Source organism: Scomber japonicus, chromosome 10 (assembly GCF_027409825.1).
Source record: "Scomber japonicus isolate fScoJap1 chromosome 10, fScoJap1.pri, whole genome shotgun sequence".
Taxonomy (NCBI): Eukaryota; Metazoa; Chordata; class Actinopteri; order Scombriformes; family Scombridae; genus Scomber; species Scomber japonicus.
The window spans coordinates 27908816-27921181 of record NC_070587.1 but is presented as its reverse complement, the minus strand read 5'-3'; the positions used below and the strand labels follow the sequence as shown (position 1 = coordinate 27921181).

The window sequence follows — 12366 nt, the reverse complement described above, 5'->3', positions numbered from 1 at the left end:
AAAGTATATTTAATTGTTTGTGTCTCATAGTTTGCTGTTAGTTTTCCTAATTTAGGAAGCAACTATAAATTCTAAGGAGAGGGTAATTAGTCATTTATTAATTACTGTATTATATTTACAGAAACAAAACAAACAGAACTTGTTTCAATAAAAGATATTAAATAAAATATTCACATACTTGATGAAAAAACAAAGTCTTAGCTCATGAGTTTCCAGAGAGCAGCTCAAAGGGAAATCCCTCTGAGGTTGTCTTTATGAGTTTGGAAAAGACAGGCGCAGTTTTGACTGGTTTTGAAATGTTTTTGTGTTGGATTTCTGATGAATATTAATTTTTTTGGACTTTAAGGTGTTTCTCACTTTGACTTTTGGATGGTAATAACTTTTCTACAAGTTTTGAATTTTAAACACAAATTTCACACATCAGTGTCACTATGTGTGAACACATTGTAAACTGTACAGTATACAGTAAAATCATTCACAAAAACAGTTCAGTATCATACATTCATTTCAACATAGCAAACATGAATACTAACATAACTATTATTTCATAATAAAATGTTCAACCTGAAAGTTTTCACACATTGCATTTTACATTCTTATTACTTCAGTAATTTCATTCTTTCAATACAACTACGTATCTATTCAAATCAGTTCATTATTAGATCAGTAACATACCATTGCATAGTCACTATATGCATAGCATGCATTTCTTTTAATGGTTTTATTCTGTATGGTTTTAGTGTTTTTGATTAACCCTGCGCCTGTAAAGTGTCTACAAATAAAATGTATTTTTTCGTATTATCATTATTATATACACATTCATTAACATAAAAACATTCGATGTTCTAACCTACCAATAGAGGGCAGTATTGTCACATGTTAAATATTAAAACATCAAAAATAATATCTCCTCAATAGATTGTAGTATCGTTATAAAAGTTACATTTATTATTTTTTAAATGTTATTTTAAAGTTATTTTTTAAACAAATAAGATACACAAGGTACAGATTTACATAATGATTAGACATTCAATTAATGAATGTCCTTTATGGATGTGAGTGTTTAAGAGTCTGGTGTGGTGAGATAAGGAGGACATGTCCATGTTTTTGTGGAGTTTGGTCCTTCCTCCTGGTTCAAGCGACCCCAAAGGTCATTTATGCTTTTAGTTCAGGCCATATTTCAGTTATTGGTCAGAAATGGTCTCTCAGGAGCTCTGTTAAATCTCCATTTAGTCACAGTGTTTGTCTCTGGTCAGTGTCATGTGGCTGAAGCCTCACTAGATAAAGAGGTTCAGTTCAGGCTCCACTTCCAATGAACAACTGCTTATACACTCAATGTGTTCTATATACTCAACTGAACACTCTTTATTTGCTTATGTTTTCACTTGAATTATTACCAATTCTATTTCCATCTAACATACTGTCTGTTACTCAGGTTGCATTATACAGGAGAGATGTTTAATGGTGAATGAACAAGCTACTTTAGTTATAGCTGGTTACTTTGCTTGTGATTAAAAAACATTTCAGTATTTATTCATTATTTTTCAAAGAGCAGGAGCACGTTCTTGATATTAATATAAAGGACTTGGGGCTGATGTATGCTCTGTGTAAGGCAACAATTAGTTCAGTGGTTAGGTATTTAATGGGAACTTATTTCCTCTCTTCCATCTAGTGTCACTGCTCCATGCTATTAGTCTTCTTTTTATTTGTGCAGATGTGTGCCTCTACCTCAGTTACTTGATGATTTCTGGGGGTATTATATTGAAATAACTGAAGTAAATATTCATTAATGATGCATATTCTCAATCTGTGTTGAGTTGTATGTATGTGTGCATTTATTCATTTGTAAATTGGGTGAATCAGCTCTTTAACATGGGTTATAGAAGAAATGACAGCAAACAGAAAACTAAGAAAGAAGCTGTATTTACTGATCAAATGAAAGACAGTGAACAGTGAGTCAGAGTGAGTCAGGTGGAGGTAGGTGGGGGAAGCTTGCTGAGGATCCAGCTTTTCAGCAGCTCCATCTCAGGCTGGGAGAGCTGGTGGTGGAGGCCTGGGAAGGAATGGAAGGTGGTGCTCATCCCAGTCTTCTTCAGCAGCACTGACGTGTCCTCTCCCCACTGATGAAGCACCAGGTCATCACTGGTGCCGTGGCACTGGAACAGCTCAGGGAGGGAGTGTCCTGATCGGAAGCGATCCTCCACGGCCTTCAATGCACACAGTCACCAGAGCTTTACCCACACACAGTCAGCCTTAAAGATGCAGCATAGCTTTCATAACATTAAGAAACCAATGTATCAACCATTACACATTGTTATAATCATTGTTACCATGACGACTAGTCACCCCGAAGACCTTTACTCATTAAGTTGATATGCTGGGAAACAGCTGCTTACTCATACATGCAGCAAATGCAGAGCAACATTAGCTTAAGCAGCTAGATGGCTACAACTCAACTAATTATCATTGATTCATTGATTAATCAATATACTGATTATTTTTTGTCTATAACAAGTCAGAAAAAGCATCAAATCCTCACATCAGAGGAGAAATGTTAGGCATATTTATTTTACAAATTACTTTTTGAGAATCAATTACAGTAATTGATTGATTGATCAGAACAGTTGCTGATTTATTTTCTTTTGATTGACTAAGAGATGAATCAACTGTGAATCAAAATGAATGACATACTGTTCAGGGTCTAATTTGACCCAATTTTACATTTGAGAACTGTAGAAACTCCCTGTACACATTTCTTTTAGCCGGACTTTTCCTAATGTGACCCACAGTTTACAAGAATGGGAATAAAATGCATTACAATAGATAAATAAATAAATAAATAATCAATTGTGAATGTCTTTTTTCCATATGATAGAACAAATCATATTGTATTAATGAGTGATGAGTTTCTGAATGTGAATTGGTGTAGAGTCAGAAAATGAACAGTATTTTAAGGGTTAAACAAGTTCCAAGTCACTGAAACTTGATTTTCATACAGTAGTGAAATGAGTGTAACAAAAGCTTCCTGGAAGGTGGAAAATCATTTCAAACATGAAAAACTACAGCATTAAAAAAAGCTGTCAGCAGTAAAGTCAAATATGGTTTCTTTGTAGTGAATTTGCTACAACACATAAAAACACGGTATGATCCTTTAAATGTATTCCTTAATGACAGTTTCCATTGATTTAAAATACAGTAAAATGGATGGCTGCTGTTGTACCTGAAAAGCGACAGAGTCTTTGTTGAGGAAGCTGGACAGTGCAAACAGTCCAGCTACGTCAGGGTGATACCGACAGCCCAGGTGGAGAGCCATGGCTCCACCCATGGAGAATCCCCCTTTTTATTAGGAACAAAAAGAGCAAAGATCAACTGCTGCATCAGCCAGAAAGTTCAGATGAGATTATGGGAAAATGTCTTTCTATGTATTAGAACAATAAATATATAAAGTCACAATGTAAATACCCTCATTTCCATAGAAGTAACAGGAGCTTACTCAGAGCACTTCATGCAGTCAGAGGTGGAAAATACTTCACTAAAAAAACATTAAGATGAATAGGACTCTTCAGTTCCACATCATCAGCTTTTTTTTTGTTTTTTTTGCCTTGGAATAAGCAGCCGTTCATGAGTCTGTCCTTAATCTCACACATCTGGGTACATCTGGGCACACTGTGTACATCTGGGAAAGTATGCAAGTACCCATCATCCTGTCAGAGAGCTGAGGGAAGAGGGAGAGAGTGAAAAAAGAGGGGGATGAAGAGAAGGAGGAAAGGTGGAATTCATATGCCTGGACCTGGCCTGACCAATCCACATGTCTAACTCAAACTGTGCTGTTAGTAGTGTCCAGTGTGTGTGTGTGTGTGTGTGTGTGTGTGTGTGTGTATGTGTGTGTGTAATACAGTACTTGTATAAAGCTAATGATGTGAAGGAGATTTTGTCTGATTCCTAAATGATGAATGTGGGTTGTAGCAGAACAGCATATTGAACAGACACAGAGGAGTATTATAGTAGTAGAACTATTTGCTGCTGGACTTTCATCACACTGATGGATTTACAAGAGAGATTAAATGAGGAGTGGTCAAAGCTGAAGCAGCAGACACTCAAATATTCTTACTTTTAGTCTCTGGTCTCAAGTTAAAAAAACACTGGATCCTACATTTCCCATAATGCAACTCAAAACCTTCTTCTTGTTTAACCCTCCCTGTCTTCTAAGCTACCATGTCGTTCAAACTCCATGCTCCTGCTCTGTAATGCACTACTTTCCATCAACATGTGTGCTCTCTAAGCCAAAGCTGAGATAACCCCAGTGACATCACTATGACATCACCAGGGCTGAGTAGAACTCCCTGTGATAAGTGAACTCATATTGATGTGGAAGATTGGTGGATTTCACCTTTAAATTCAAGTGAAGAACTGACCAGTCCTGTGCTGTTATCTCATTCATGAACAGTTTATTTAAGGCCATGTATTTATGTATTTAGAAGTAGTATATAATTGTCCTTCTCTTTTTTTCCTTCCTCTCTTTCTTTCCTCCCTTCCTTCCTCCTCCATCCCCCTTTCTTCCTTCCTTCTGTCCTCCTTCCTCTCTCCCTCCTCCCTTCCTTCTTTCTTCCCTCCCTCCTTCTCTCTTTCTTTCCTCTGTCCTTCCTTCCTCTTTTCCTTTCTCCCTCCCTCCCTTCCTCCTTCCCTCCGTCCTTTTTCCTCCCTTCCTTCCTTGACTCAAAGACAACAGTAGGGTTAAGTGGTTAATGTTTTAGTCATAAACTATAACCCATATCTGCTGCTGCTAACAGATAATGAATAACAATGTAGTGAAATACATTTGTAATATATGTTATAATTGTTTTCAAATACAATGTCCTTATATCTGCTGACAACTATAATAAAGTATTTTTGTGTATTATTACTGAAATAACAGCATCAAAACATTGTTGCTATGGAAAAGTCACTGATGGTTTATTGTGTTGCCATATTTCACTGTCTGTCTAGTAGCTGAAACAAAGAACTGATACTGTACACTAGAAACCATTCTGTTTCCTTTATTTCTGTTTCTTTCCCTGCTGGTCAAACATCTACAAATATTACATTTACTCTTCTGGATTTTTTAAAAGCTTCACAATTTTGTCAGCTGTGTCTAAAAACAAGTTTCAGGTGCCCATCAGTTACATTGTGAGTGCATTATTAAAGAATCTTCTAATAATTTGTTCAATGATTACAGCAACAACAACCTCTGTCAGGGTTGATTTGGCCTCCTGACTGTTTTAGGACAGATTTCAAAATCTGTGAACCAGCATGCTAGCATACATTAGCATTTAGCTCATAGCATTGCTGCATATAAACTGCAAAAATGTCCCAATCATTTCTTCCACAAGTCTTTAATGACCAGAATGTATAGGTTATTATATTTTTATGTGAAAAACTGATATCAGCTCATCAATAGTTTGTATTATTAACATTCTAGTTCTAGAAGTAGAATGTTAATAATACAATGACAACTAGCAATGTGACATAAGGACAAATGGTAAAATGATGAGAAAAGGTGTAAATGTGCTTGTTATCAACATGTGTCACAGTGAGCTGAGCTGGTGTTGAGTGTGTGTGTGTGTGTGTGTGTGTATGAGATTCCTGCTCTACACACTGAAACATAGCTGTCTGCGGCCGGCCTCCTCAAAAACCTTTTCCATGGAAAGTTCTGGCACTTGTCAGTCCGTCAGCCCGGGAAGTGGACTCTGGGTAAACGGCGCTTGCGTTTCTGCAGCATTGCCGAGTGACTCCACTGAGTATTTATAGTTAATGACAAAATGTTATGATTTAGTAAGATAATATTTCAGCAGTTTCCCAGGAGCATGTGTTTTTTCACTCACTTTCTCTGGAGTGGAGTTTAGGGGCTTTTCTGGCCTTCGACACTGAATCTTTCACACAATCTTCTCACCCCCCCCCCCCCACCACCAAACTGTTCCTATACAGTTATACATTCAAGGCTCGGAGGTTAACCCTTTTCCCACTACTCTCAGCGGTTTCTCCTTTCATGTGCAGCCATCACTCACTGACATTAAAACACTCGATGGCCTCCCATATGTTTCCTGTGGGAACTCTTACCTTGCTTCAGCCATAATGTTTATAGTACTCGATCCGAGTGGTTTCATTTCATTGTTATTTATATGTGAACTTGATAAGCAGAATATTTGAGGCGAAAAGCTTTTCAGGACCTGAGAATCCCCCCTGAAAAGCCTTTTTTATTCTCCCCTGGCAACATATGAAAGAACACGGTAACCTGATGAGCTGCATTCTTCATTTTATATCATGACAGAGGGAGTGAGGAATAGCCAGGCTGAGATGGACTGAGGTGTGTGTGTGTGTGTGTGTGTGTGTGTGTGTGTGTATGAAGGGGAGGATGAGAGGAGAATACAGGGGAAAAAGGATACAGTGAGAGAGACAGGGAGTGAGAAAACAGAGAGAGTGAGGGAGTAGAAGACTGACAGATGGCATCCTCACCGTCCTACTCACAAGAACTTAGGGAGCCTCTGACATGTGGAGGGGTGGGGAGGTGGGGGGTGAGGTGAGGTACGGTGCGGTGGGGTGGGGGTCGGGGGCTCCATTCCAAAGACTGTATGGTTAGTCACTGATGTTCCATGTGATACAATGGACATGAATCAGTGTTGGATTTAGATTTTGTATCTGCCCCTTCAGTATACAGTCAAGGTAAAAGACTGCACATAAACATTTTGTGGTAAAAGTCAAGTAGAATTCCCAAGGTGCATTTCAGCAAGAAACAGCCAATCACAGAGCTTAACATTCAGTCACATGCATTGCTACCAGCTGGCAGAAGCTACAGATTACAATGCTGGGGAAACTTATTTTACAATTAACAATAAACCAGTTTACTTTTAATTTCTGGCTCACTTTTGAGTGAATTTAGTAACTATGGCAACACGTTTGGAATTCATTACGCTCTGATTGACGCCATCAAATCAGCCACAAATCTGTGACATCATCACAATGTAAAGTGTATGGGCTGAGGAGGGACACTATAGCACATATTCAGTGGGCTGCATATGGATGTATATATATTTCATACACTATTCAGGCCTGTTGTTTCTTCTCCATAGCAATGGCAGCTAAGGCTTATGGGTATTGTAGTATTCTTAGCTGTCCACCAAAATCACAGACAAAACATAATTTCTCAGAAACAAAATTGAAATAATGTGGTCAGAATATAAGCATGTAGGATCGTTACTATAGCAACATATTCTGAGGAGAGTTCTGAATTTCTGTATTCATTAATACTGATGATATCCTTTACAGAAAAACTGGAAATTGGAATATATAATGGGGAAAAATACTTGTGTAAACAGTGGCCCCACCCACTACACAACTCTACTGTAAGTGTTTCTGAATTTCCAGAAACTCGATCAGAGTGAGACATCTTCTTTCCTTCATATCATATGCTTTGCTGCTATGTAACTACAAGTATCAGGGCAGAAAACCTGATCAGGACATCCCAACATGTCCTCTCTGTATCTGAGAGAGAGATGAGAGGTTAGATATCAGTGTTAGGTACACTGCTGCAGTCAGGACATGGTTAGCCTAGGTTAGCTTAGCTAAGCATAAAGACTGGAAGCCAGGGGAAACAGCTAGCCTGACTACCTCTACAGCTCAGTGATGAACATGTTTCCTGTTTGTTTGGCCCACACACAAGAAGAAGAAGACCAGAGTAGCACAGCTGTGTCACAGAGTGTTAGTTGTAGTTGACTTGTAGTAGTCAGTACAGTTGCTATGTTGTGTCTTTCTGGGAAGTCAATGTCATAAAATGATTGTTTTTCTTAAGGGGTAGTTTAGAGTTTTCAAGCCTGTCTCAGTACAACACTGATGTGCCATTATGTATGTGGACATAAACATTCCTTCTCTCCACACTGACTCTGAAGCTATTCTACTGCAGAAGTCCTCCTCTAACTCACAGTCTAACATGATAATACTGCACCTCTGCTTCACTGCACAGTGCAGCTCTCAGTGCAGGTACATTTATGAGGATACTACTATGATGACGCTCTGAGCTCCACGTTCTTCTTCAGACTAAAAATCAACTACAAACTTTCCATCTTAAATACACAAAAGGCCCAGGTCAGCTGACAGTCACATGACATGCCAATCCCACTTAATACTTTTCAGGTGCACATAAAGGTGCAAACTAAATAAATAAATAAAAATAAAAAGACAAAATATATCTATGAATATAAATACACAATAATAATAGTACTATGACCCAGATGTGATGAATAAAAAATAATACAAATATTTGAAAAATAGACAAATAGTTGTAAATAATGTATATACATATGCAAAAAAGATATAGATGGGACCACTAGAGCACAACAGTAGAGCCGTCATGTCTATATACTGTAGCTAGATTTAAAAACAAAAAGAGGTGCCTCTATATTCTAAATAAAGATACTCCTAATTTAAATATTACAGAATCATATACATAAGAACCTATATGAAGGATACGAAAAATCGATCCATACAAGAATAAAAGAGAATACCATGTCATACAGGAAGAAGATGACAGTGGTAGGAGCATAGTCCCTTTCTCTTTAACCTAAGCAAGTTAACATTGAAAGCAATGTATCAAAAACATGGCAAGTTAACAGTCACAGGCAAATATCAGTCTGTAGGTAACATGTCAGTAATGAGCTGGTTCCAGAAAACCTCAAACTGCATATTAGTTTCAACTGAACATTGGAAGCTGGTTTTCATAGAACAAAGTCTGTGGATTTTGGCCCCCATCTTTTACAGTGTGTTCACCTTCCACTGAAATACCTTCAGGCTCAGTATGAAGAGGGGAATGTGGAAGCAACAAAATCCCATTTTAAAGATACATTTTTGTATACGTTCAAGAAGAGTCATCAACCAGGTGAAAATGTGTTACAGGATGAGAAAAGACAAATAAGTGTGATTAAATGTCAGACTTTAAGATGTAGCAGAACAAAGCAGAATCATACCGATGACAATCCTGTGTTTGGGAATCCCAGCATTGACCTCATCCTGAATGATGGACCCTAAGGTGCTGCACATGGCATCTATGGACTCTAGGTGCTCTGGACAGTCCCTTGAGATCTTGTGACGGTCGAACCAGACAGTAGACAGAGCCCCTCGCATGGGTGTGTATGGCCTGATGGCATTACGACAGGGGTCAGAGGTCATCTGCATGGCTACAGTTCAACAGTCATTCATTCTGCTGCTCTACAGGCAGACTTGTTTCAGTGAATACATTAAGTGTAGTGTTAGGTGGTATGTTTCCCCTCTACAGCAATGGAAAATACCATAACAAGGAACATCTGTTTTCTTGCTACTTAGACTTCCTCCAGTAAAAATCTGAGGAAAATTGGACATCACTGCTGTTTGCTTTCCCAATCACTCAAAGCAGAGAGCATCATAATGAAGTCTGTATGTACAGTGAGTAAACCTTAATGTTCTGACTAAATGAAGAAGTAACCTCAACCTGTTTGGTCAACACCTCCACATTTACTGTCACATCATTATCACAAAAGTCATGTGGTTATAAAACTAAAACATATGGATATTAGTTATAATCAAATGTTTATTTGATTTCTTATACATTTGTCTACTTCCAGCTAGGGCTGGGCAATTAATCCAAAAATAATCAAAACCAACATTTAGAAACTCTAATTGACTTAATCTTGCTCGTGTCAATTAATGGTGATGTTCACTGTTGCCATGACAGCAAAGGTTGCATATCTTTAAGGAATTTGGAAACTTGTCTCCAGTGATGATTTGAACCCAAACCATGATCTTTACATAGTTGTAATCAAGTAAACTAGACATTAACCACAGCGTCACATCTTAAAACCTCTTTATTTTACCTCCCTAAAGATCCTCATGTGTGAGGGCAGCAGTGGAAAATACTAAACTAAACAAACTGTGAAAATACATCATTGTTCATCAAGTGGTGGAGATAATCCTTCATTAATCCTAATCAAGGTTAAAAGTTCAATTAATAGTGATTTTGATTTTTGCCATAATCGCCCAGCCCTACTTCCAGCCATTCCTCACTTTAATTAAAAACTATCTCTAGCTGGTTAGCTACTGGAGAATCACTGTCCTGTCTTATACATCTTTGGATAAAAGTGTGAACTATAATGTGAGGCAGCTGTAGACCTACTGTACCTAGCTGGAGCTGTAGGGTAAATGACTCTGATGTGGGTGAAGGCCAGATCTGGAACGACCACATCACGGACCCAGGCTCTCAATCCCTGCCCAGTGTCACCTACACACACACACACACACACACACACACACACACACACAAGACACAGTCACAGGTCAACAGACTGTTCATTCAATCATACAGACTGTGAGATATATATTATTACAATGATTAAGTCACCACATGTATTCATATGTTTGTACAGGTTGTAATACATAAATAACAGCCTGTGTGAAAGTGTACATCTTATCATGTATTCAGGAAAAGTGGACAATACTTTTATTGTGAAGGTCCTATAAAGGAAGTATGGTATTAGGCTGTATTGTGTTGTTGTTGTTGAACATGGCAGTCATTAGCTTACCATAAAAAAGTAATCTTCTTTTCATGTAACTCTACTTGGAGGCATGTTTGACACTGTTGTACTTTTATTAAATGTTAAACATACTAACATCTCCATTAGAGCAGAGAGTGACTGCAGCTTTATATGAATACTGGGCTTCAGTAGGAAAGCTGACACAACTTGTGGCACATTTGATGGTGTATAATTAACCAGTTAGTTAGTATAGAACAGGAAGAAGGTTTGAAGACAAAATACTGTGTTATGGGAAAAAAGAACAGTAGAAAAGTAAATGACAGCAGAATAATGTGAGGAATAACATCCATTATTTTCCACTTTCAATTTCTTCTCAGTACTCAGAATGTGTGAAAAGTGAAGATGTGTGAAATACACGTCCATTTAAAGGATCTGGACTATGACATTGTGAATGTTCTTAGTCTTTAGAGTGACTAGAATAAGATATATCAGACTGTGGACACACACACACACACACACACACACACACACACACACACACAATAGTAGGATGAATTCATTGTTGGTTTAGTCATGCTTGAGATTAGCTGACAATACATAAAAAAGTAGAACACTATCAGCTTTCTCCTTTAACCTCATCTGTTTGTGTTAATAGTAAAGTGTGTCATTTCCAGGTGTTCCTTTGATCACACCTAAGCACAGGATTCATCTACTCGAAACGTGCAAGACTCAAGAGATCATTATTATTATTAGAACCCATATAACAAACATATGTTACATACAGTGAAACACACTGACAGAGTGTGTATGGGTCTTATGGACTAATCTGTATATACAGATGTGAAGGAAACTTGAGACACTTTTGGCAAAGCTGCTTTTGCATATCAAATGACAATCTTTCAGCACATTCACAACATGAGTGATGAGTAATAGCATTGTTGTGGTCTCTTGTACTTTCATGTTCAACACACGTCTGTCATATAAGTGTTTCAGAGAAAGTGCTGAGTCAGCCTTCTGAGGATGGATGCTTTTCCTTTCTACAGAACATGAGCTACAGTAATGGTTTCATTCATGACCACACACACACATCAACTCATGGAAACACATAAAATGAAGGGAACATAAACTCAGCATCAACATCTGGCCTTTAAATGAGAGTCAGTACTCAGAGGAACTGTCATGTGTACTTTCTACTGTGACAGTGTGTGAAGCAGCAGAGGAATGAAGGAGTGTGTGTACAGTTCATCTCAAACTAAGAGGTCATCATCTGAGTGACAGAGCAGGACAAAACACGACTAACTGCACCAAGCAGCGTTTTACTAAATAAACACAATCACCATGAAATCAACAGTAACTTCCCAAATGTATTAGATGTTAAATAGCACCTGAGCCGTGCAGGAAAATAACGGAGGCGGAATGTTTCCCCGTAGGAGAAACAACACACTTCTGCAGCTTCCTCACAGCAGCCATGACAGCTTGAAGGAAATCACGCGAGAGGGTCGGACTTCGCGAGAATGACCGCGATTGGCTGAAAGCAGAGAGAGCGCTGAGTCCATTTCCACACAGCTCATAATAATATAGATGTGTTCACTTCTTATTAGGACACTTCAACATCAGCATACACACACTGTAGAACATTAAACATCAGCATACACACACTGTAGAACATTAAACATCAGCATACACACACTGTAGAACATTAAACATCAGCATACACACACTGTAGAACATTACACATCAGCATACACACACTGTAGAACATTAAACATCAGCATACACACACTGTAGAACATTAAACATCAGCATACACACACTGTAGAACATTACACAT

The 12366-nt window shown here is 38.1% G+C and overlaps 1 protein-coding gene across 1 annotated transcript; it reads right to left on the bottom strand.

Moving 5' to 3' along the window:
• Positions 1-1907: 1907 nt before the first annotated feature.
• lyplal1 (lysophospholipase like 1) lies at positions 1908-12041 on the bottom strand. Its single transcript, XM_053327456.1, has 5 exons — positions 11921-12041; positions 10183-10282; positions 8997-9166; positions 3221-3336; positions 1908-2207 (listed from the first exon to the last, which is right to left on the bottom strand). The coding sequence occupies exons 1-5, from the start codon at positions 12003-12005 to the stop codon at positions 1968-1970; spliced, it is 711 nt and encodes a 236-aa protein (XP_053183431.1). The 5' UTR covers positions 12006-12041; the 3' UTR covers positions 1908-1967.
• Positions 12042-12366: the final 325 nt, after the last annotated feature.